Source organism: Gallinula chloropus (genome assembly GCF_964237585.1).
Source record: "Gallinula chloropus genome assembly, chromosome: 2".
NCBI classification, from domain to species: Eukaryota; Metazoa; Chordata; class Aves; order Gruiformes; family Rallidae; genus Gallinula; species Gallinula chloropus.
The window spans coordinates 59,997,066-60,022,617 of record NC_140086.1 but is presented as its reverse complement, the minus strand read 5'-3'; the positions used below and the strand labels follow the sequence as shown (position 1 = coordinate 60,022,617).

The 25,552-nt window shown below is 37.3% G+C and overlaps 1 protein-coding gene across 2 annotated transcripts in view; it reads left to right on the top strand.

Annotated features, from left to right (window-relative positions):
- Window positions 1-25,007, top strand: part of TMX3 (thioredoxin related transmembrane protein 3) — a gene marked incomplete at its 5' end in the record, with an annotated part of 28,783 nt that extends 3,776 nt beyond the window's left edge. The window contains 14 exons of one of the 2 annotated variants that reach the window (XM_084260567.1): window positions 1,007-1,046; window positions 2,305-2,428; window positions 5,150-5,195; window positions 6,688-6,768; window positions 8,113-8,212; window positions 8,462-8,539; window positions 9,824-9,890; window positions 13,224-13,322; window positions 15,387-15,444; window positions 16,260-16,313; window positions 16,625-16,681; window positions 20,821-20,950; window positions 23,186-23,254; window positions 24,267-25,007. In XM_084260567.1, coding sequence (XP_084116693.1) covers window positions 1,007-1,046; window positions 2,305-2,428; window positions 5,150-5,195; window positions 6,688-6,768; window positions 8,113-8,212; window positions 8,462-8,539; window positions 9,824-9,890; window positions 13,224-13,322; window positions 15,387-15,444; window positions 16,260-16,313; window positions 16,625-16,681; window positions 20,821-20,950; window positions 23,186-23,254; window positions 24,267-24,533 — 1,270 coding nt within the window. In that variant the 3' untranslated portion in view covers window positions 24,534-25,007. The other variant, XM_084260568.1, reaches the window with a different exon arrangement.
- Between the last annotated feature and the right edge of the window lie 545 nt (window positions 25,008-25,552).

Here is a 25,552-nt window from a genome sequence, read left to right as displayed (position 1 = left end):
AATTACATATTAATCTTTCACAATAAGAGTGCTACAGTAAGAATGTTGTATTCTGTATTTTGTAGCGTGTGATATTACTATAGTCACTTTTATGAAGCCCCTTTATGTAAAAAATAAGCCTTACATTAAAATTCTGACTCATTTAATTCTCAGCATAGAAACAGTTAATTAACCCAATAAAATCTGTAGCCTTGTAATGACAGTGATTCAGTGAAATGTGTAAGCAACATTTCGAGTGGTCCCAAGGAACTTCTATTTAACATGTCCTGGTTTTGTTTTAGAGTTTTTAACATTTAGTGACAGATTTTTGGTTAATAAAGCTAGTTAGTTCAATACGACATGGTCGCTTTAGCACTAAATGTATTCAGTAGTACCTGTGTTTACCTGTTTTTTAATCAATTACTTGAATGTATTTATTCCAGTAGGTTGGTTTCTTGTGTGCACCTTGGATAAAAACCTAAACTGGCATACCTAGCATAGTATCTTGAAGGAGGTTGAACTAACATTGCTTTGCATGTTAACATTAAAGATAATTCTGTCTACGTTCATTAAAGCCAAGAATAACAGTGTAAAGAGATGCTCTCAGAGCTTGTGTTAGTTGATCTGTAAACATCAAACATTTTCCAAACAGTCAGTAGCATTTAATGTAACTAGAATAGCTCAGAAATACTTCTTCCCCTTAGATTATGTATTCTAATCAATTAACTGTTCTGTACATTTGTGTGCTTTCTGATTTCTTACTGTTCTGTCTGTTTGTTTCAAATTGGCACATGGTTATAGAAACCCAGTTAGTTAGTAGTATCATCTGCAGGGTCGATCTTAATACTTTTCAGTGTTTTTCAATAACCGTTTCTTCTTTTCCCCAAACCTCAGAAAAAGAAACAAAATAGAATTCTGGTATTTATAGTTTTATATCAAGTTCACTGTAGACTTGGCCTGTCTCACGTGTGCAGTTAACTTACTTGTTTTCTGTTATATATATTGATTTCATTATTTCCCCTCCTAGGTTTAAAGAAAATCGTAAAGATGATATTTGGCTCGTAGATGTGAGTATATGAGAAAAATGGGAAGACCTGCTATTGGAAATGAAAACACAAAATGTGCAGTGCTACACTCTGTAGTAAGGCTGCTTCATCATTTGGAAAATCGTTTGTATGTGGTGCATAAAAATTACGTGACAACAATTCTTCTGACAGGACGGATAAGCAATCTGTATTGTTCAGGACAACCCAGGAATTAGGCGGCCTACTGGATGCAGACAGGTCTCATGCTATAGTTTACAGGCCTTAAAAAAGAAAAACAGATTACCTAATACTTAACAGCCAGGAGATGAAAAACTATGTTTAGAATTTTTACAGTTCCATTCTCTAGTTATACCAGCTCATTTGTGTTCCAGACATTTAGCACGACAACAGCAGGTCTACGAGAGCTTCTTTTACTTTTCTAACATGTTTGAAAACATTCTGTGCTCCGTATTTCAGAGGCAAGGAATTATTAAAAAGTTTGAACTTATTTGGGAATGAGAGAAAATTCTTTTTAGTCCACCCAAATATGAACTGTAATTCCCAAGTTGTATAATTTAGATTTGAGATTTTAGTGGGGAAAACTATGTATGCTGGTTCAGAATTGATCAGTAATGTATAGGAAAATAAAATCCAAGTTTGTCAAGTTGTGAGCTGATCTCGTTTTACCAATACATTGATATCTTCTGTATAAGTTTCACTGAGGCATTGCAGCTAAAGACATAGGCTGAGAGATAACATGAAGTCTCTCAGCTTTGCTTGACCTTGAGAAAATAGGAGCAATTTTACATTGTGTTTGTATAAAGTATTTGCTGAAGAAGTGAGATCAAGAGGGCAATTTTTGGAAGTGTACATATATATGTATATTTTGCCCTTCCTGTCAAACAGTAGTGTTTCCCTATGGGCATATAAATTAATATTCCTGGATAGGTTGTTTACATAGTCTTTTAACTTTCAAAAAAAAAAGAGGAAAATAGGCCAAAATATTTTTTACAAATTAAATGTTACCATTCAGTCTGTTTTTAAATAAGAAATTCCATAATAGTGCAGCCATTTAATGTACTATTTTTGAACTTATGTTTTCATATTAAAAGTTGCACCAAATCATAAAAGCTCTGACACTCTGGCTTTGTAATTAACTTGTGTACTTTAGGTCTTAATAAACCTTCAACTGGAAGATAAACTGTGCTAGTGTATTTAAAGGATAATCACAGCATCAACTTATCTCAGTTATTTCCCTTCACTAATTTCACTTTTGTTTTTTTAAATCAAATGTTTTCAGTTTTATGCACCTTGGTGTGGCCACTGCAAGAAACTAGAACCTGTGTGGAATGAAGTGGGTATAGAAATGAGAAATATGGGCTCTCCAGTAAAAGTTGGGAAGATGGATGCAACTTCTTTTTCTAGTAAGTATGGTGATTTCATAAACATCCTCTGTTTTGAAACTTTTCTTAACTTTTTTTTTTTTTTGTTAAGTCAGTCTTCTGTGTCATGTGTGCACAAAGTCATTGGAAAAAAGCTTCCTGATCTTTTTCTTTCTAAAAGTGACAGCATGCTGTGGTAGGTGGTTTTTGTCACGCTTGTTTCTGCTTGTGTAGGGAATTCTTCCTGACAAATGGAAGGTAAAAGCTTTTCAAAGATACCCTTTTGATATACTTCTGTTATACTGTTTACAAGCATCTTTATGTGGTGTGTCTCTTGGCAACATGCAATTTTAGTTTCCCTAAACTAAACAGGTGTGTGTGTTCTTGCTCTTATTCTTTTCAGGTAATCAATCCTTAAGATACTACACCAAAAACCTGTTGAAATCTCTGAAGTCATTACATTAGTGTTGAGCCAATATCTTCCCATGTTTCTCTGCAAGTATCTTCTTGAAGAACCAGTTTTAGCTATTTTTAGCACTCTGATTTTTGATGATGCCTCTCATGTACTGGCCTTTTCTGAGAAACTGTAAAACTTTAGATATTCAGAGAAGTAGTTTAGTTAGACATGACAGGATTGTTCCATGCTTAAGTGAATTTTCTTAGTTTTCGTCTGCATGTTTATTGTTGTTTCACTAAAATCTATGAAGAACCAGGAGGATGTTTATGAGGGAAAGCATAAAGAGCAAGGGACGTCTGTATGTGATTAAGCTCTGTTAATACTTGTAATGTATCTAGTTAAAGCCCATTAAAACTCATTAGTAAGGATTGTTATATTTGCATGAAATAGGCTGCAGATTTTTTTTTCTGCAATTTGCTAAAGAAAAATAAGTCTGTAGAATTAAAAGTTTTGAAATGATGCAACCAGGTAACTTCAAAATTTGGAATAGTTCTGATGGATCGCAGTTGTATATATCGAACTCTAAATCATAAATATTGTATATATTATAGCATCCACCCTCAGCAAGTACGTCAGCGATACAAAGCTGGGAGGAGTGGCTGACACGCAGGAACACTGCGCTGCCATCCAGAGAGACCTGGACAGGCTGGAGAGCTGGGCAGGGAGAAACCAGATGAGATTCAACAAAAGCAAGTGTAGAGTCTTGCACCTGGGAAGGAGTAACCGCTTGTATTAGTACAGGCTGGGGGATGACCTGCTGGAGAGGAGCTCTGTGGAGAAGGACCTGGGGGTCCTGGTTGATGACAGGTTGGCCATGAGCCAGCAGTGTGCCCTGGTGGCTAAGAGAGCCAATGGGATCCTGGGGTGCATCCGGAGGAGTGTGGCCAGCAGGTCAAAGGAGGTGATCCTCCCCCCCTACTCTGCCCTGGTCAGGCCCCACCTGGAGTATTGTGTCCAGTTCTGGGCTCCATGGTATAAAAAAGACATGGATCTCCTGGAGAGAGTTCAGAGAAGGGCTACAAAGATGATTAAGGGCCTGGAGCATCTCCTGTACGAGGAAAGGCTGAGTGAGTTGGGACTGTTCAGCCTTGAGAAAAGAAGACTAAGGGGGGACCTTAGTAATGTTTATAAATATCTTAAGTATGAGATGTAGGGGGAATCAGCCAGCCCCTTTTCAGTGGTCTGTGGAGACAGGACAAGGGACAGTGGCTGCAAGTTGGAGCACAGGAAGTTCCACACCAACATGCAGATCAGAATCAAATTCATCCTAGATCCTTTGACTAAGATGCCGGTAGGTGAGCTGCTGGTTTTATTCCTAGTTCTGTGCAGTTAAAGTTGTGATCCAGGCAAACAATCTTAGGGTCACAACATCTAAACTGTTCTTCAGAGCCCTTCACAAGTCCTCCCACATCTGCTGCTCGGGCATGTTGTTGATCACTTCAGAATGTTTATGTACTGAATCTTCCTGTGTTTTGAGTGCAGGAGTTGTTTTTCGATAGGAAATTGCACAAGCGTTCTCAGAATTTTAGACTTATTTTAGCCTCCTTTGAAGACTACTTAAGTTTAACTTGCCAAAACCACTGAATTAACTGGAAAGTCAGTGCAGTGCTGTGTTTGCAACTGGAAAGGCAGTTACAAATAATACTCTGTGATGGGAGCAAGCTACAAGGTTTTAAATGTGAGGTGGGGGGAAGAAGTTCTGCAGTTGTCTTACCTGCCACTTACTAACGCAGTAAAAAGTAAGAAACTGATAGTTTAGAAATAGTATCTTTCTAGTGAAGTTGACTATGAACATTTACCTCTGCAGACTATAATTTAGAACCTGATTTTTTTTAACTACTACTGTATGATACTGCACTTTTGGTGTTGTCCATTACTGCAGCACATGAGTAACTAATTGTCCTTTAAATTTCTTTTCAGTATTAGTATTTACAACTTTAAATTCACGATGCTCAGTTCCTACCTCTGGTATTTCCAGTCAATTGTACATGCATATTAAATCCATACTGCCTTTTGTTGAAAACTGGTCAAGCATGTCTTTTTAGAGGATTCTTGTGCCATTTGACCGGTGGCACAGACTTTAGAGCCTATACTGGGACCCTGCAGTACCCTAGAAAGAGATCCAAAATTTAATGGAGTAGCTTCATGATAGCAGCTTCGTTAAAGCAAGTAAAATAGTTTATACTGAGCTAAGTGGTAGGCTTTTAATTTATTTTGTGTGACTTGAGTAGTAAACTATCTTTAAAGATTAAGGCAGGAGAACAAGAAAGTCTTGGTTCACTTTGGCTTTAACACATTTCTTTCAGGTATTGCATCTGAATTTGGAGTGCGAGGCTATCCAACAATTAAGCTGTAAGTTGATGCTTTCCATAGAATTTCTAAGAGTTACCTACTATCCTACCATGATTTCATAGCAGTTAAAAACGTGCTCTGTGATTAAAATTCTTGAGTAAACAAACAAACCACAAAAAAGCCCCAAAACAAAACCAACCAAACAGAAATATGCCACCATCTCATTTTGACATTATCTTTGATTTCTACTGGACTCTTTAGCTTTGAAATGCGGTAATATCAAACTTATTTAGAAACAGAACTCTTAAAGGCAGGGTAGCACATTTGGGATTCATTTAACTGCTATTTTCTATGAACCTTTGTAAAAGTGTGTGCATAGAAATATGTATTATTAAAAGGAATTTCATGCACCAGTTGCTTTGGCACCTTAAGAGTGATTAAGTCGGTGAGTGCATACCAGAGGCTCCCTGTTAACTTTTGTAAGTTGCTGATTGCAGCCACAGATTATTATGGAGGCTTAAGTATGACAGCAGTTCTTTGATAAAAGAAGTCTATTACTATTTTTATTTTCTTCTACATGGAATTAAAAAAATCAGTGTAAGACAGCATTTATAGGAAAGTATCGGTCTATAATGGTTTTACATGTACTTGCTTATAACATGTATAGTATATACTCCAGTACAAGGTCATGTTAAATAAAGACTTTACTGTAGTCTTTTGACTACTTTTTTTCTATGAATGTACTGGGTTTGTTAGCAGATTATTGTTTAATATGAATATATTCATGTATTATGAATACTTTTCAAGTATATCAAGTTAGCTTTCTCAAAAAGGCAGCAGAGATGTTTATCTTATTAATCTATCAAAATGCAAAACTTTATTGGCATATAGAGGCATAAAAATGTGGTTTATGATTATTTATTTTACCCTGTGAGTCTCCTAAACTTATAGGTATTTAAGGAAAATCTGTTAGAATTAGGAAAAACTTAATTGAATACTCTTATAATGCAAGTGTGCTGCTTCGCTTGCCAGTGGAGTACAGTAAACTGATGAACACTCATGGAAGCTTAACTTAGTACATAAATGGAGAAGGTTTTGCAAGTCATTTGATACTTTCCAAATATGAACAGGCATTAAAATGTATGCTTTTGTCTTTTACAAAGAGCTTAAACCCTGAGCTTAATGTTTGAGGTTTGGTTTGGGTGTGTGGAATTCTTTGTGTGGTAGGAAGCAATTTTCAAAATGACCTGTGTGTTTACAAAATAAGTAACTGCTGTACACTAGAAAAAAATTATAAAATAATGTTAATTCTTTTTAAAAGTCTGTAAATAGATGTTGCATGAATAAATTTTTACTTCATTACTGAGTCATCTTGAATTACTTTTATATTTTGCTGACCACCTCTCTATATTTGAAAAATTATCATGCATATTGCTGCTGAAAGGTGACTGTAATAATCATGTGAATATTGAGTAATTCTACACATGCAGAGGTAGTGTAGTTGATTTTCAATCCTGATGTTTGGGGTTTTTTCTCTTTTCTATTTATCTAGCTTAAAAGGTGACTTGGCATACAACTATAGAGGACCTAGAACTAAAGATGATATAATTGAATTCGCTAATAGAGTAGCAGGGTAAGTATACCCTTCTGTGAGACTGGTTCTGGTGATTTAAAACTACTGTAGGATTTTGAGATGGGCCAAAAATTACATCTATTAAAAAAACCCTGGATATTGAAATGAAGTTAAAAAACTATATGTAGTATGCATGTGGTTGTATGTGAGACTAGTGTGAGTGGCCTGGAGAAGGTAAGTAGAGACTGGCTATCACAGTATCTTTTTTTAAGAACTGCAGGCTTTTCAAAGTAGTGGAAACTGTGAGCAAGTTAAACTCATAGAAGCTAGAAACAGGAATACAGATCTAGATGTTAGCAGATAGACATTATTATTAAGGCAGAATCTTTTTAATACTCAGAAGTTATCTTTAAAATACAGTTCAATATATGCTTATGCATTGGAAGAGTTGCAGCCATTGGCAATGCAAGGAAATTGCTTTTACAGAATTTTTCATAACAATTTCTGTCGTCTTTTCCATCCTTCCCCACAGTGGCCTCTAACCTCAAAATGTTACAGGCAGTAATGTTTGGAGAGGAAAAAAACCCACGATTTTTTTTCTTTCACTCTTAGATATAATTATGAAGCATTCACATAGGTACCTAATATTAATTATTGATCAGTATGCTGTAGTGCAGTAATATCAGTGATCTCTGGTACTTTACAATAATTTTCTTAAGATTAATTTTCACAGATAGCGCTTACAGTCAGAATTTATCTCACAAATGATTAGGACCTTATTGTGGCCTTTCACTATATAAAGAGGGTGCTTATAGGAAAGATGGAGAGAGACTTTTTATCAGGGCCTGTACTGACCGTATAAGGGGCAACATTTTTAAATTGGAGGATTGTAGCTTTGGATTGGACATTGACTAAGAAATTCTTACCATGAGGATGGTGAGGCACTGGCACAGGTTGCCCAGAGAAGCTGTGGCTGCCCCCTCCCTGGCAGTGTGCAAGGTCAGATTGGATGGGGCTTTGGGCAGCCTGGTCTAGTGGAGGGTGCCCCTGCTCATGGCAGGGGGGTGGGAATTAGATGACCACTCTGTCGTCAGTAAATAGCATGCATGTTTACATCATAGCAACACTTTGTACTAGGATTTTAATTTCACATTTGAGTGTGCTGTTTGAATAACAGAAGTTTACTTTGGAAGAATTTTTAGATTTTTTTTTTTTTTTTTTTTTTTGGTTTTAGCTGAAATTGAAATAATGAATTGAAACATAAGATAAACTTGTATTAGGGAATTTAATTTAAAAAACCCCCACAGTGTATGGCATTTTCTTAGAGTTTTTATATTTGTTTAGCTTTTGCAGCTTGCAGAATCTGAGACTTTGCTTTCTTTTGTTTTCTTCTTCTCCTCCCAGACCTCTTATCAGGCCACTTCCTAGCCAGCATATGTTCGAGCATGTGCAAAAGAGACATCGTGTACTTTTTGTGTATGTTGGTGGTGAATCTCCTTTAAAGGTTTGAAACTTGATTAAATAAAATTACGTCTTCAGCTGTTCACAATGTAGTGTAAAATATCTTTGGAAATATCTTTGGAAAGATTGAAGTGCCTTGTAATAAATTCTTAGCATTATTGAAGTGCTTTTACAATCTTGAGTCATGATCATGTTTTCTAATTAATCTTTGGAGATAAGGTATGTTACAAAACTGTCATTTGAAGCATAACAACAACTCAGATGTTAAAAAGCATCGTTTGTATTTTTGCAGGAAAAATACATTGAAGTTGCTTCAGAACTAATAGTTTATACGTACTTTTTTTCTGCCTCAGAAGATGTGCTGCCTGAGGTAAGCTGTTTTAATTCCTACTATTTCCATGGAAATGATATAGTTCCCATGTACATATTTTTGCTGTTTTGATGGCACAGAGATAGTTTCTTACAATATATTTGGCTTTGATAAATTTCAAACTAGTTACACCGAAGCATTTAATTTTTTACTCTCTGTGGAGAAAGAATACAAACTGTGTTTCAGTCTGTCATTGCTTTGTATTGGCCAAATTACTTGTTCAGTCATTAATAAAATTAAACTGAAGATAGACAGAAATGAGCATGGACCATACAGCTTGTACATGAAGTAGATACTTTAGTTTTAACCTGGGCAGAGCTTTTGTTTGGTGAAAAGACTGTCAGAAGAAACACTTTTATAACTAGTTGGGGGATCTGTGGCATGGAGTAGCACCGGTACCCTAATAATTAGAGAAATGAAAAGGTAAGTTATTTTCACCTTGTGCTGTACAGGTGATCAAAACGTTAGTCTGCCCAGGGATAAATAGATCCAGTCTGCTGGTTGCAGAATTCTCATGTGGCTCTTTGGAGTATTCTGTAACAAGGAAATTATTTGCAGTTAGTCACAAGGGTGGAAAAAACTGCTGCTGCTGTTGTTCTAACTATTGTTGCTTATGTGCTGAAGCAAAACTAAGTGGCTTTTTTATTTATTATTATCTCCAGGTGGGACCTAAGCTTACTCCATGCCTGATAACACATGACTTTGAAATCAATTGGGAATTAGCAGGGGGAAAACTAGCAAAAAAACCAAAGGAAAAGTTTCTACCTAGTGTATATTCTTTTGAGTATGTTGCTGACCATCCTAAATATGCTAAATTTACAGCCCTGTCTGCTGTGTCTGTGTCTTCATGTTCCCATCAACCTGAACCACAGAAAATAGCCCATATTTAGTGGGACGTGGTATCAGTGTTGCCATTTTACTCTACAGTATTGATTGTACACTGTCAGCTTCGTAGAAGCAATGGTATGACAGGTCTGCTGACAACAGCACAATTTGGCAACAGAGCGTGATGGAACCCTTGAATTACGATCTATCCAAAGTCCATCCAGTAAAATATTCCTCATGCTACTGCAGATGCTAGAAAAATCCTGCTTATTTACACTTTGAGACCTAACTCTCAAAAATATGCTTAAGTTCTGTTACTTTTTAATATGCAAAAGCTGATATATTTTATTTTAGTGAATGTAGACAGAAAATGTTTAAATCTCCTTTGAGATGTTCCCCATGTTTGTTTAAAAATCTTTTAATCTCCCATGGATTAATTCAAAACCTTTCAACTTTCAGTATGTGACATTGCCTGAGTTGCCTGCTGTTGTGGTCTTCAAAGATGGAACTTACTTTGTTTATGATGGTAAGTAAAAGTGGACATTTAAGACCAGATATTTAAAGTATATGTGAAGAAACTGAAGTAGCTGGGAATTTTTTTGAAGGGGTTGTGTTGGGGTGCTGCAAAATTCCCCAGTTTTATGATACATAACAGCTCCTTCACAAAGGAGAAGAGAAAACTAATTAGTTCTTGTGAACAAAATGCATCTGGGAAGGAACTGGTTTTGGTAGTACAGAAGAAGTCATAACATTTGCTTTGTGTTATCAGTAAGATGTAGCTTCTAATATTGTTTTGCTGGCATTAGTGGACCTATAAAAGTCCCTTCACCCACTGTCCAAATTTGTCATGTACAAAATAGAAGAAAAATCATGCTAAAGAGGAGTCATATGGAGGATGAATTTACAATTCCAAACAGTTAATAAGATTTTTTTTCCCAAGTGCTCTTCCTAACAGTCAAATTTATTGAATGTAACTTGATTTTTCTTTTTTCAGTTATTTTTATTTATCTATTTATTTCATCTGATGCGTGGTCTGCTCAGAGATTGCATGAAAGGATCCAGTTAGAGCTTTTTGTGCCTTGGCAATACAGACTGTATACTTTCTTAGTACAGCAAAATAGACTGAGGGAAGAGGAAAGATTAAAATTTGGAGGGCCTCAAAGTGATGCCTTTGAGCACGTGTGACTTTCACATTTGTGTTATTGGGATATTGGTGCCAGGAAAGGATCAGGCCGCGTAACTTACCCCTTTACAAGCGGTGGGGCTGCGTACTGTACATACAGCCTCTCGCCTCTCATACACCATTCAGCATGTTTTCCCTTCCTGAGACTGTCCCACACAAATTAGTTATGGAGACGTGGACTCTTGTCACGGGAGCAGTTGATGTGTGATTCTAGGCTGGATGAACTGCTTTAACTGGCCTGTTCAGTGTATAGGCTGACAACAGCCACATGAGACTCGTAGTGTGTCATACCACTGCTGAGATCAGTACACGTGCCACTAATGTAAGAAGTGTATACCCAAACGTATGGTTATCCATATATACGTGCTAGGTTATACTCAGGCTCAGTCTGTTCAAAGCATGTACACACACACATTGCTTATCAAGGGCTGACTTATACTGCTTATTTACAAAAACATCTACTCTTGATTTAGATTGTTTTAAATACAAGGTTTTATTTTAAGTTGAAAGCGTATCACTCAGAAGATTATTCTGATGGCTTAATTTCTGAGTATCAGTAGTAACACAGCAAAATATTCTTGGTGATTTCCTAGAATGGCACTTGTCTTCCTCTTCTGTCTGTTACCTTACCAATAACCCTCCAGATAAAAATTCACTCAGCAAACTCATTGATTTGCAGATGTGGGTTTTATTTGTTTGTTTGTGTGTGTTTGGTTTGGCATTTCTTTGTTGTTGGTTTGTTTTGGGTTTTTTTGGGGGGGTAGGTTGGGTTTTTTTATGATCCTGGAGAAGGAAAACTTGTCAGAGAGAAACACTTCTGAATTGCTTTTTGCTGTGTGGCCTCCTTGCTTTTCCTACACCTTTCAGAACAAACACAAAACTCGTAGTAATCCAGATGTCTAATTTACATTGCAAATGTTATTGTAAATCAAAGAAGTTACAAAGATGCAGTGTAAGAGAGTGCATAAGGTTATATTTGAGGGAATAGCGTGTACAGTCAGCAAGTTTGCTGATGACACAAAAGTGGGAGGGGTGGCTGACACGCCAGAGGGCTGTGCTGCCATTCAGCAAGTCTTAGGCAGACTGGAGAGCTAGGTGGGGAGAAGTTTAATCAGATTAAGAAGAACAAGTGTATGGTCTTGCATCTGGGGAAGAACAACCCCGGGTACCAGTATAGGTTGGGAGAGCAGCATAGGTGAGAGTGACCTGGAAGTCCTGGTGGATAGCAGGATGACCATGAGCCAGCTACGTGCCCTTGTGGCTAAGAAAGCCAATGAATAGCATTCTGGGGTGTATTAGAAGGGGTGTGTTAGTAGGTCAAGAGAGGTCTTTCTTGCCCTCTACTCTGCCCTGGTGAGACTGCACCTGGAATATTGTGTCCAGTTCTGGGCCCCTCAGTTCAAGAAGGACATAGAATTCCTTGAAGGAGCCCAGTGCAGGGCCATGAAGGTGCTTAAGGGAGTGGAACATCTTCCTTATGAGGAAAGGCTGAGGAAGCTGGGCCTCTTTAGGTTGGAGGAGACTGAGGGGGTCACATTAATGTTTATAAGTATGTAAAGGGTGAAAGTCAGGAGGATGGAGCCAGGCTGTTCTCAGTGATGGCCATTGGTAGGACAAGGGGCAATGGATGTAAGCTGAAGCATAGGAAGTTCCATGTGAATATACGAAGAAACTTTTTTCACTGTGAGGGTGGCAGAGCCCTGGCACAGGCTGCCCAGAGAGGTTGTGGAGTCTCCTTCTCTGGAGACATTCAAAACCCACCTGGATGCGTTCCTGTATGATCTAGTCTAGGTGATCCTGCTCTGGCAGGGGGCTTGGACTAGATGATCTTTTGAGGTCCCTTCCAACTCCTCATGTTCTGTGATTCTGCGATATGTGCAATTTAAGATTGGGCAGAATTTGAAGATCTTACTGTAAGAAAAAGCTTTAGCAAAATCCATCTCAGACCTCTGGCTTTGTGTGGTGGTTTGGCTTTTTGTTCCCTAGAGTAGACAAATGGCATGCAGATCTATGGGAAGCTTTGTGCTTGGAATGACTAGTTACAATCTTAGGACAATTAATTGTTAACCTCAAGTTATTCATAATTTACACTATACAATAGAATTTAAACCAAATTAATTTAATGTGCATTTATATGTGTGTATATATATGAATCTTTACAGGTTAAAACATTATCATCTGAAACTATAGCCTTCAGTGTAAGTGATTTGTAATCATAGGTAAATATTTGTTGATTTACATTCACAGTGCTGTTATTGCATCTTCTTTTTCTTGATTTCTTTCCATTTAATTTGAAGATTCAAAAATACTATTTTCTGTATTTTTGTATTTCTCTACTTCATTTGAAAAGTGATACCCCACTGTCTTTAAAAACAAGGATTGAAACTAACCTGTTCCTTTCTGCACAGTTATCTTCTTGACCGTATTGTTTACCTTTGATTTGGGAAAAAAGTAATGATCAAATCAGCTTTTCATGCTTTGTTCATCATTTCAAAAATAGCTTTAGAAGTTTTAAAGTTGAAAAAAAATGACTAGAAATGTGTGAGATGTTGTCTAACAATAATAAAGGAAAAAAGGAAAAAATGGCATTTGCCTGCATACTGCTGAGAGAAATAAATCTGGTTTCCCGCCTTACAAAAAAAGTTAATTTTTGTGGGTTTTTTTCCCTCTTTTTAGAGTATGAAGATGGTGATTTGTCATCTTGGATAAACAGAGAAAGATTTCAAGGGTATCTTAATGTAGATGGCTTTACACTGTATGAGCTTGGAGATACAGGTGAGATGCTGCTGCCACTAAACTCTTTGGTATTTGTTTTTCTTAACACTTAGAAAAAATAGTGAACATTGCCAATGTGGGTTTTAAGCCTGAAAAATTAATTAATCTAGGAGTTATAGTTGATAGTGCCAATTTGTTTTTGATGTTGATGAGACCTTTTCTGTTGACTAGAGGTTTCATCCAAAGCCGACACTAGTCCTTCCCTCACAACACAAAAATTAGTATGTCTAACCCTCTACTATTCACAGAAAATTTAGCAGGACTTTTAGTTTAAGAACAGCTTAGTTTTTGGATAAATTACATATTAACCCTTGGAGTACCTACCGGAGATTTTATGACTGGATTTAGAAGTATCAGCTATGGATTGGTTTAGATATGTCTTACATGTAATGGACTGAGAGATCATAGAATCCTTTGGGTTGGAAGGGACCTAAGGCAGGCAGGAGCTCGTGTACCAAACTGAACCTGTCCTGGAATACTTCACTTTCTCTCTTGTAAATTTTTTTGAAAGCTAAGTGAGAACTTTGCAACCAAGTGACTTCTGAAATGGGCAAATGACTTGTACTGCTTTTCAAGTATACTTACTCTGCAAGAGCAGAAATGCTCCATGTGTTGATTTTTCTAGGCCAAAATACCTTATAATCTACATTCCATTTTAAAAGAAATATTTATATTCAGCGCAACACTGAATTCGTTCAGCTTTTAAACTGTGAAACATCTTGATTCTTACCTGCTTGCAAAGCTAATGTTAAGCCTACATTTTAGAAGGTTATTTACAGAAGTGCTATTAAAAATTGTTTAACTGTAGCATATTTCCTCCTTTTATTTTTTTTGTCTAACAATTCCGCTAATTACCCTCAAAACCCCCACACAACCACACAAAATGCTTCATTAATACAATGAAAAAGCCATTATGCATTTTTAAGAGCTCTATGTATAATTACACGGTATCTGGAATTTATCCACAACTTTTTTTCCAATCTAAAAAGTAGTTGCCTTCTAGTGTATTCACTAGGTAGTGTCCTAGGGTGTGGAAAGAAGTGGGGGAAAGTGAAAACTGAGGTATGGAAGAAGCAGGGCAGAGAGAAGCTGTTGGTATTTCACAAGGAAGTCTGAGAATGAATTACTGTTCTTGCCCTCAAAAGTCTTGGGCATTACTTGAATAAGGGTGAGTTTCTTTTTTGAGGGGAATGCTTCCTTTGGCACAGTGGTAGGTAGGCACTGAGCAATAAATCGGCTTGGTGGGGATGGCTTTGAGTGAGTCACGGCATCTAAAGAGACTTCACAAACTGTTCTTGTGCACTCACAGAGGCTTTAGTTAATCCAGCTGATGACTAACCTGTCAACATAGCTGCCTTCCTAACAGGAATTGCTTGATCTGGAGAACATTTGGCCAGCTTTATAAACATATTATGATCTGGTTCACCTTAGGAGGCTTTGCTGTTTTGCTTTTGTTATGGTTGACTGTTTTTATTTTAATCAGAAGAACTTGACAAAGTGGGCCCTGAAACGATCAGTGTATTCTGGTGTTTGGTCTTTAAGCTCCTCTGACAGCAGTCTGAGAACTAAGTTGTTTTTCTGATACAACGAATTCTGAGCTCTGCCAGTAAATTTTCCCTGTTCCTTTTTCATAAGGACAGTACTCCAGATTTTCAGTAGTGTGAAAAATAGGTGTTAGTGAACCCATGCAATAGTGATTCAGTCACTTAGAATCAACTTCTAATTGCCATTCTATGACAAAGGTTTCCACAGCGTCCTATTTAGGTATATGCAAATGTGCAGCTTGAGTAGGGAATTGAATTTATCTGTGTTTTTCCCCTTTGAACTTCTTTCTATAGATAAGCTTTTTATGGTGTGGAATTAAGCCACATCTTGACATACTTTCACTGGCTTTAAGAAAACCACAATTTGGTCAGCTAAAAGAGGCTGTTTGGCATCGAGACTGGTTTATACTTCAAATTAATTCCTGTCCCTGGAGAGTATCAGATCTAGGTTGGAGTATTTTCCATCTGAGAATGCGTGTTTCTTTTCAAGTGGTTTGAAGTATTGTATTCCTTATTTTAGGAAAGCTTGTGGCTATTGCAGTCATTGATGATAAAAACTCTTCAGTGGAACATACCAGGTACAGAATTGAGTATTGGTGACACTATGGGAGAAATGTTCTGGTGTGACATAGTGAACTTTAGAAGTTCCTTAAGTGTCAAGAAATGCTAGGTTAAATGAATTGTTTTAATTTATGGATGTTCTCTAGTTTGTGACTTCAACCTACTGAATTAACTTTATTTATGACTCTGTTGAAGCATGTGTCCCTTCAGTGAGATGGTGGGAGTTCCTGTTATCACTCTTCTGCCATTTGTTTATAAGCAAACAATGATTGCACAGCTTTTTTAAGCTGTTGTGTCACCTTTTAACAGAGATGAGAGTATTTGAGTTCAGGTGACTTTGGGATAAACTTAGTAATTTTAAACAAGTTCTTCATCTTGGTTGCATTAAAAATTATTCTGGTGTTCCTTATATATTAGCTGTCTGTGGAACTGAAATTAAGAAGGGGTGGTTTTGTTTGGGTTGGAGTTTGCTGAAGAGGCTGAAAGGAACAAGATCTTCTCTTGTCCCTTTCTGATTACATAGATAAGTGGACTAAGAAAGCATTGTTCAAGTACTGTGTCTGCTGTTTTCCCAGACCTCTGGATGTTCTTTGGAGTCGGTGCTGCGTCTTCAGTAGATGGAGTGAAGCAGCCCGATGGTGTGGTAGATAGCCTTTTAGCCCTTAGAAACTAAGCAAGATGAGCAAGGAGTTACTTTCTTAATGGAATAGGGAGTCCCTTGTTGCTGATGAGGTACTATTTGCTGCTTACTGGGGAAATCTCAATGCTTATTGTTTGCATTTTGACAGTGTGTGTCCTGGATTATCAATGACGCTTTTTTCTCCCCCTCCAGACTAAAATCTATCATTCAGGAAGTTGCTCGAGATTATCGGGATCACTTTCACAGGTGGGCACACATCATACTATAGTGTAAAGGAATTTGCCTGTTATCCTTTCTAAGACAGTAGTGATTTTTGTCTATCTGAAAAATGTTACGGTGGCTGTTTTTATATTGAAAAGCTGGAATTTACTAAGACCATTACGTTAACCGAGTGTGTTTAAGGATGCTGTTTTGCATATTAGCTCTTTTAACTGTTGCTGAGCGTGTGCTCTCATCTTCAGTTCAAGGAAAAATATTTGAGAATGAACTTTTGCCAAAACCCATAAATCTGGGGTTTTTTTTTTCATCATTCTGTTTCTTCACTGCTTCTTTTACAGGGATTTCCAGTTTGGCCATATGGATGGAAATGATTATATTAATAGTTTACTAATGGAGTAAGTAAATTCTGATTTGAATAGTCTTTCTTCTCTTGTGTTTGTTGCTAAGTGTGTTTAATTGAAAACAATCTTATGAAGAATTTCTGCCTTTCATGTGTTTAAAGAAAAACTCTTCTCAGAATTCATCATGTATCACAGTATCAGTTATTTGTTAAATTAAACAGCATAATGTTAGAAGTTTGGCTTACTAATAGATAGTGCTGATTGGCAAAGCTTGCCTTGTAAGTCTACTTTGTTAAATTAATTACTCTTAGAACTCTTTTTTTTCCCCTTTGTTAAATTTAAAGGAATTAGACAAAAGTTATGTCAGTTTATAACAGGAAATGTAGATAATGGTGATGCATTATCTATGCTCTTTTTTTCTGGAGAGACGCATTTCATTCTTGACGTGTTTCTAAGGTGTGCATAGAAATGTGCTTCTGCAGAGAAGGGATGTAAAATACATGGAAGATGCTGCCTGGGCTTGATGTGTACATGGAACACTTTGAAATATGTAGGTAGCTTAACAAGGTGCTTGACATTTGCCCGTATTACGATCCTTGTCTAAAAATGCATAATTGGAGAGTTAAGTTGCTTGGTCTTCACAGTTGCCTACTTGTTCACCTCTGGCCTTTTGAGTTAAAGAAGGGAATAACAGGTCAATATATCAGCCCTGTAAGTTTTCCAGACGCCTTTCTTGGGGATCAAAGCATGAACATAGAATCATAGAATTGCCTGGGTTGGAAGAGACCTGTTAGATCATCAAGTCCAACCATAGCCTAACCCTTACCAGGCCACCTCTAGATCATGTCATTGAGGACTTCATCTACATGCCATTTAAATTCCTTCAGGGATGGTGACTCCATCACCTCCCTGGGCAGCCTATTCTAATGCCTGACAACCCTTTCAGTAAACAAATTCTTCCTGATATATAACCTAAATCACCCCTGGTGCAATTTCAAGCCTTTCTCTCATGCTATCACTTATCACAGACCAACATGTCCCTAAAGGCTGTAGGAGCTTCATGAGGACTCAGGAGGCACAAGGTCTGTGTTTCTGTGGAAAGTCTGTAGATAAGCACCTGAATACAATTCATTTGAAACCAGCTATAACTCAAATTAAATGATGTGATTGATACAGTGCTTTATAGTTGCCAAAGAGAGACCTTCTTCACTTTGATAGTTGCTTCTCCTCTGTGGGCTTTTGTGTCTGACTGCTGAGCTGTTTCAGCCTGTTTATCTGGCAGAAAAGCATTTGCTTTTTTGGATAGGGGAGTTACTTTGCTGTTCCAACAAAACCTTTAAATGTCTTCAAGAGAAGGGCTACAAAGCTGGTGAAGGATTTAGAACACAGATCTTATGAGGGGTGGCTGAGAGAGCTGGGATTGCTTAGTTTGGAGAAAAGTAGACTGAGGGGAGACCTCATTTCTCTCTACAACTACCTAGAAGGTGGTTGTAATGAGGTGGGATTGGTCTCTTCTGCCCTGTAGCTTGTGACAGGACAAGCGGAAATGGTCTGAAGTTGCATCAGGGGAAGTTTAGGTTGGATATTAGGAAAAACTTTACTGAAAGGGTTGTTAGATATTGGAACAGGCTGCCCAGGGAGGTGGTTGAGTTACCATCCCTGGAGGTGTTTAAAAGAAGAGTAGATGTTGTAGTTGGTGACATGGACTTTGCAGGGCTGGATAGATAGTTGGACTCAATGACCTTGATGGTCTTTTCCAACCAAAACCATGCTGTGATTCTGCTGAGTGGCAGAAGTAATGTACAAAGAAGCAGAGGATAAGGTCCCTGGGAGGAAGAAAGTGAAGGAGAAGAAAGCAGAGCTGCCACTTAGAGTGCTAGTGATCTAGTGAGAGTGGCAAGATGTGTTCAGCTGGATTGTTTGACTTCATCTGCAAAAATGCCTGGTTCTATAATCTGTAGTGTGTGGGAAGTTCCTGTTAAGGATTCCCAGGATTACATTTATTTTCTAAACAGAGTCCATACATTTCCAGTGTAAGCGAAAGGCAGCAAAAGAATGCAGCAAAATAGATTCAGTGCTATAAATAGCTGCTCTTCATGTGGCTACTTGAATAGAACTTGCAGAACCTTCAGTTTCCCACTAGATGTCAGCAAGTGAAAACAGAACAAACCTCCTGGGACGTGAGGGTTGCAGAATGCTTTTCTGCTGTGCTAGATGCACGTAGGAACAAATTTGGTTTCTTCTCCAAGGACAAAATTATTCTGTGATTTGTGGGGATAGAAGTAGTAGTCCCTGGTAGAAGTACAGTTATGAAATTGTCTGTAACTCCACTGACAATCATAATTTATCTGTTTCTTCAGAAGTGGATAAACATGCTTCTGTTGGATTTAAATGGCATAGTTAAAACTATGCACAAAAGAAGAAGACAGAATATTATGTATTTTACTGAAAGCATAGATTTATCTTTGTGTTGGCTAAGGTATTTAGCATCACTGGCATATCAGCTATAGGTGTCTGGAGTATTAATTCCTTGGCCCTTGGAAGAAGCATATTAAATGTGTCTTTATGGATCTGTATAGGCCATAAAATTTCTATATGGAGTTTCTTTCAACTGCTGTAAAATGAACTCCAAGAACCTCAGTTACCAGACTCTTAAATGCAATACAAGCACTTTTTTTTTTTTTTTTTTTGGTGTGGGAGGGAGGAGTTCTTTTCTACATCTAAGTAATAAAACTTGATCTGCTTTGGCTGGAATGAGGTATTTTGGCAGAGGTTGGTAACCAGGCACTTGCAGAAACACCTGACTTTGATTACCTCCTACTTGTATTTCTTATTAATTCCTAATAAATAGAGAACAAAAATTGCAAGGGGGAAAAAAGTATTTAAAGAATCTTACATTGCAGGTTGTCACTGTTGATAAAGTTTTATTGTTTGGCTGTGTTTTTTAAAGTTGCATTGAAAGGATGAAGTTACTTTGTTATCTCTGTAGTTGGCCTTACATGTTTTGAGGTACCGGCGTGCTTTCACCCCAAGTGCACCCTAAGTCTTACCGTATTCAGCTTTATGGAAGTTCAGGAAATTTTCATGCATAAGTATCAAACTTGTTCATTTCCAGGTGTGGAATTGAATTTAAATTTATTAAAAAAACCCTAACAGATAGAACATCTAAAATATGTGAGAACATTTAGAATAATTTCTATTACTTAAAAGAAAAATATGACTCTAGTAAATGCTAACCAATAATTGATTATGGATTAATAGCAGCAGTTAGGGCTTGAAATCACCATCAGTGTTACATGGATTGCAGATGTGCACAGGTGGGGCACTATTAGACAAGAGTGGAAATGTAGAAAAACAAGGTTTGCATTGCTTCTGCTGTGAAGGAAAGCCACCTAATAGTTAAATTAATCATTGACAGAACTGTAGAAAATTGGCAGAGAGTACAGGAGATCTTTCACCTTGCTTATTGAATGTGGTTTTAAGTCTTTAATGTAGAACTATATACTTGTGCAGTTTTAAATTTTCTTAAACCTGATCCTATTTTGAATCGAGACTACTTTGAACAGTAGAGTATACTGTTTATCTCCAGACATAATTTCTAACTTTTTCTTCCTTCCTGATTCTGTGAAACTTAATTATTATAGTTATCTGTGTCAAGGTCAACTGTTGAGTCCCAAAAGTTTAAAAACTCTGTAGCTCATCTGCCTGACCAAAAAGAGATGCAGAAAAACCGTTGGTGTGGTTTATTCTTTTGACATGACAAGTACAGGTTGATCGATAGAGCTGATCCCACGACTTTATGGGATTGAATTTTTGGATTATGTGTTTGCCTTGGTGTACTGAAACACTTAATGTGTTGTGCTAATAGTACATTTCATATAAAAGGCTGCTTACTATCTGTGATCTCTTATTAGTTGGCAAGTCATAAGGTACCTGATCTGCAGCCACTGTGGGTATGTAAAATGCAGTAAGCTTCTGTAGTGTCACTGGCACAGATGCAAAGGATAAAATGTTAAGAAAATGCTCATATCATTCAGGCAATTCTCTTTTCCTCTTACCTTTAAGGAGCTGATATGAGGAACACAAAGTGAAGACGGATGGATTCCTTTTTAAGTGATGTAGGAATTATTTGAATTGCAGTGCTTTACACAGTAGTTCTTTAAATGTATAAACTATCTGTTTTGTGTTTCCAGTGACTTGACAATCCCTACTATTGTTGTATTGAATACTTCCAATCAGCAGTATTTTCTACCAGATAGGCACATTGAGAACACAGAAGACATGGTTCAGTTTATTAACAATATCTTGGATGGTACAGCTGAAGTAAGTCTCCATTGTGACTTTGACTGTGTTGGTTGGTGGTTTATTTGCTTAGATGCTGAAGTAGGAGAAAAAAAAAAATGGTTACCATGATTGTTATGCCTTGTGTTTTATATACCTGTCCTCGCTGTCTTTCTGCCTTGGCTGCTGTCAGTGAATACGTGATTGTGAATTCTTGAGAACTGCTGTTGCTTGCTGTTCTGACTGCAAAACCTCTTGCAGAAAGCAAGTTGTTTTGTGGGTTTTTTTTTTCTTTGTAGCATAATGTTAGCTGGCTGCTGTTGATATTCCTTTTATCAGTGTCACCGGTAAATGGGGAGGGCTTTTCATTCATCTCCTGGTTTGCTTAAATGCAAGTGTTTAAATATTTTCTTTATAGTGCATAATTCAACTCTACTCTTTCTTCTGGGCAGTAAATGAATAAATCTTGTAGCTTCATGAATGATAAGTTTGGATTCTAAAAGCTGTGGTATACTTGCTTTGAATATTGCAAACAGACACAAGCTTACCTCTCTGTTCTAAAACTAAGAATGAGCTGTCTTTTGTGAAAACAGCAAAACCAATAAATCCATCTGAAATTGATGACTGGGACAGTTTTTTTAATGTTGGCAAAACAAACTCAGGTCTCCTTATTCCCTCTGTACTCTTAAGTTGGACAGAAGGTTGTGTTGTGTAGATGAGGAAAGAGACTATGGATCAAAGCTTTTATTTGTGCTTACGGAGCAAGAAGTCTTTGCCATGAAGCAGGGCAGTGCTGACAAATCACGTGGCTGCCTCTGGGAGAAGCCCATGTCGGTGTGAGCCCCAATTCTCTGTATATTGAATGCTTCCTTTGTTAGCTGGATCCCACCTTACATTATGCCAGCAGGTTTAGGTCATCAGGTGGTAATGACAAGTAATGCTGTAGACTGTTTAAGTCACATGGGATGCTTTATTTAATCAAGACAAGTTGATGTAGCAACATAATATAGGTGAATTTGCTTGCTGTTCATTACTGGCCATGCTTCCAGTTGCTAGGTGGTGGTGTTCCTGTAAATTATCTGGTGGTTCTTTGTTCTTCAGCTCTCACTTTTTAATGCTTGGTTAATTGCATTGAATTATGTTATCAAATTCTGGTTTTCAGTCCATTTAAATATGTAGCATTCCGTTTGAAACAACAAATGAAATTGGTTTCTGTTTTTAAATTTTGAGGAAATCTGTTTGTGATGCCTTATGGTTTTTGCCATAGTGATTCTTAGGTCTTTCTGCATTCAGCATTTCAGCTAGAATGATGAAATAATTCTGTCTAAAGTCACATCTCTGTGTATGTGAGAGTACTACAAGGCTGGCAGTACAGGATGTGGCTTCATTTAAGCTAAATTGTGTCCGTAGACCTACAGTGGTGCTACTGTGGCTACATTCAGGTCCAAGAAATTGTGCAGCTGTTGAGGAGTGGCAGCCTTGAAAGTAGGCTGTTAAACAAGTAGTAGGATGGCCACCTTTCTGAACCGCACTGAAACTTCTGAGAAGTATAACATAATCCTCCCTCCCTTCCTTGGGAAGTATAAAGATTGTTCACTGTACCCCTATAGGTAAGGCCCTATAGGTAGCCCCTCTGAGAGTCTGTTTCATCTTCATGGCCTTTTATGTAATTTGAGGGGTTTTGGTCAGGGTCAAGTGATGTCCAAAATGTAGGTCTTCTTGCCATTCATTTCTCTGGCAACTCAAAACAGAACTGGTCCAGTTTGACAGATAAATTGTCTTCAGATTCAGGTAGTTATTCCAAAGATTGCTAAAGTAGGTGACAGTGTAGGTATAGTCTGTTATTGCTAGACACAAGTTTTCTTTATTGCACCTTTGTGTTTTCTTGCTATTTAGTTCTTAGATTTTTCTAACTGCTTCTGTCATAATCCATAAATAGATACCCACCAGCTGCAGGGAAGGTTCAGAAGATCTACGCAATTTGGTAATTGTTACATCAGGACAGTTGGTAGTTGCTGGTAGTGTTCCTCTGTGGAGCAATCATGTTAAAGTTTGCAGTGATTGTTTAAAACAATTGCGACCCGTTTTTTCATGAGACTATAGAAATGTGTATCCATACTTGAGAAGTTGGAGTGTCTGGGCATCACGAGATGCAAGAATAATTACTTTTCATTTCCTTCTAAAGGGACTTAAGATTGCAAGGTCTGAAGAATGAACTTGTGGAATCATAACTGAAAAGTGTCAGCAGTTTTGACATGGTTCCATTTGAAATTTCAGGCACAGGGTGGTGATGGACTTCTGCAGCGAATCAAGAGAATAATCTATGATGCCAAGTCCACCGTAGCGGTAAGTTTTGGTTTTTTGTTACATTAGATGCTGTCTTTGTCAATCAGGAGCAAATATATAAAAATCAGGTTAAAGCCAAGTTAAATTCTTGATTAAAGTTTTTAATAGTATTTTCCAGTGTGCTAAATATTCAGCATATGCTAGGTTTTTTCTCATTTTTCACTCCTTTCTCTGTTAATCTGACGTGTATTTTAAAGGATAGAATTAGGAGAATTCAAAATCTTTTTGCTGATCCTTTTGACATCCTTTCACCAAAACTGGTAGTGCTTCCACATTCTGAGAAATGTTAGGTTTCAGTCTAGTTAGAGCATAAGGAGGTTAAATACTACACTTGGTGTAGCTTTAAAGCAAGTATTTTTATCATCTTTCTTACTGGTTAATTATGTTTAACAGATTTTGTTGGGGCGATGTACAGAAATCCATTTCTTCACTTGCCCTACATAAGCAAAATAACCCAGAACAAAGCAGTGCTGTGAATTTAAATTGAAACTCGTGTTTCTGTATGAGTGGCTTCCAAACTTTCTGAATGTGCAACAGTTACCCATCAGTTTCTGGAACAAAGGTCCTTTTTCCTGTGCTGTTAAATTACTCTTCAGTAGGAAGTTGTCTAATCCGAGGACGTTTCTGCAGATTCCTTAGTACTCAGACTAATTACTGAAAATGAGACCTAAGTAAGAGATGAATCTGGTTGTTTCAAAGGGTTGTTTTAAGAGAGTAACTGTTTCTCAAGCTTCAAACAATGAATAGGATATATATAGTTGGCATGTTAACGTCAGCTATCCCAGTACAACATTGTAATATCTGAACTTTTGAGGCTTTTTTAACAATTCCTACTCTAACAATAAAAATGAGGATGACTCCTCCTTTCCAGGGGGAACAACAACAAAACCAACCAAAAAAAGCCCGACTGTTGTGATTTTGGATGTTTCTGAATACACAGAGTAATAAGAAGTAATGTGGTAATTTATGTATTCGCTGAAATATTCTTTACTTCAAATCTGTGTTTCAACAGTCTGTGTTCAAGAGTTCACCACTTCTGGGATGCTTTCTCTTTGGGTTGCCCCTGGGGGTAATCAGCATCATGTGCTATGGGATCTGCACAGCTGATCCAGACGGAGGGGTAGATGAGCATGAGGCAGTGAAAAAGGAGAACGGAGACCGGGAGCTCACGGACGAAGGCAGCGAGGAAGAGCAAGAGGAGGAAAGGAACGGGAGATACACAGAACTTTCAGATGGAGACCTGAAACAGAAAGACGTCATGGAAAAGAAAAAAGACTAACTTGGTTTAGAAAAAGAATTCTCTAGAATTTCCAAATAGACTTATTTATTGAAGGTAGTCATTTATTGATGATCTTCATGAAAGAGGACCTTTTTGTCTGCATTATGGTAGTTTTGACTTGCATGTATTCAAATTTCCTCAGAATTTGACAGGGGGAAAAAATGGATGTTTTCTCAGTTGTCTTTAATCAATTAAAAAAGGATAATGTAAACTGAAGAAATTTGCAGGTATAATTCTACACAAGTTATTTTGGAAGAGCTTTGAACGGTTAATTTCCAGAACAGTGACCTTAGTTTGTGATGAACTACCAACATACCACAGCTAAAAACTCATTCATATAAAATTAAAGCTGAAAACTAAGAAGGATTAAAAGATCTGTAAAATCTTTCAGAGCCTGATAGCTAAAGACAACTTGAAGTTTTCCAGGAAGTCACATGGTCTACCTGTTGCACATCACTGGTGGGAACAACAACAACAAAAACCAAACTCAAACTTTGTCATTTTCTCAATTTAAATGTAAATTGTTTGGAATTAGAGGACTGATTTACCAGGTAATAATATAACTATCAGCAGTCGAGATTGTTTACTTGATATAGGTAGTGGGAGTCATATGCTAAATTAAGTCTTTATTAGCACTTTAGCAGCTAAAAAATATTGGAAAAGTACAATATAAGCCTTTTAGAACATGATTGCCTGCTATTTTGTTTCCTATGAGTGCTTACACAAACCTGAAGTGCGGATGAAGCTTTCTGAATCCCCAGTAGAACCCGAGAAAGGAAGCCGTAAATATAAACAGCCTCTGACTGTTTTGCTTTGCTCTCTAATGACAAGCTTTTGGAACGGTGTAAGTTTGTTTACAGTGTTTAGTTCAGATTATTATATATCTTTGAGGTAGTTGGTGTTGATACTTTTGCGACTGTTACCTGCTCTGAAGGAGGGAGTTAATGGAGCATAATATTAATGTTCGGTATAATGAAGTTTAGTTACCTGATTAATCATAAAAGTCACTAATTTTAATA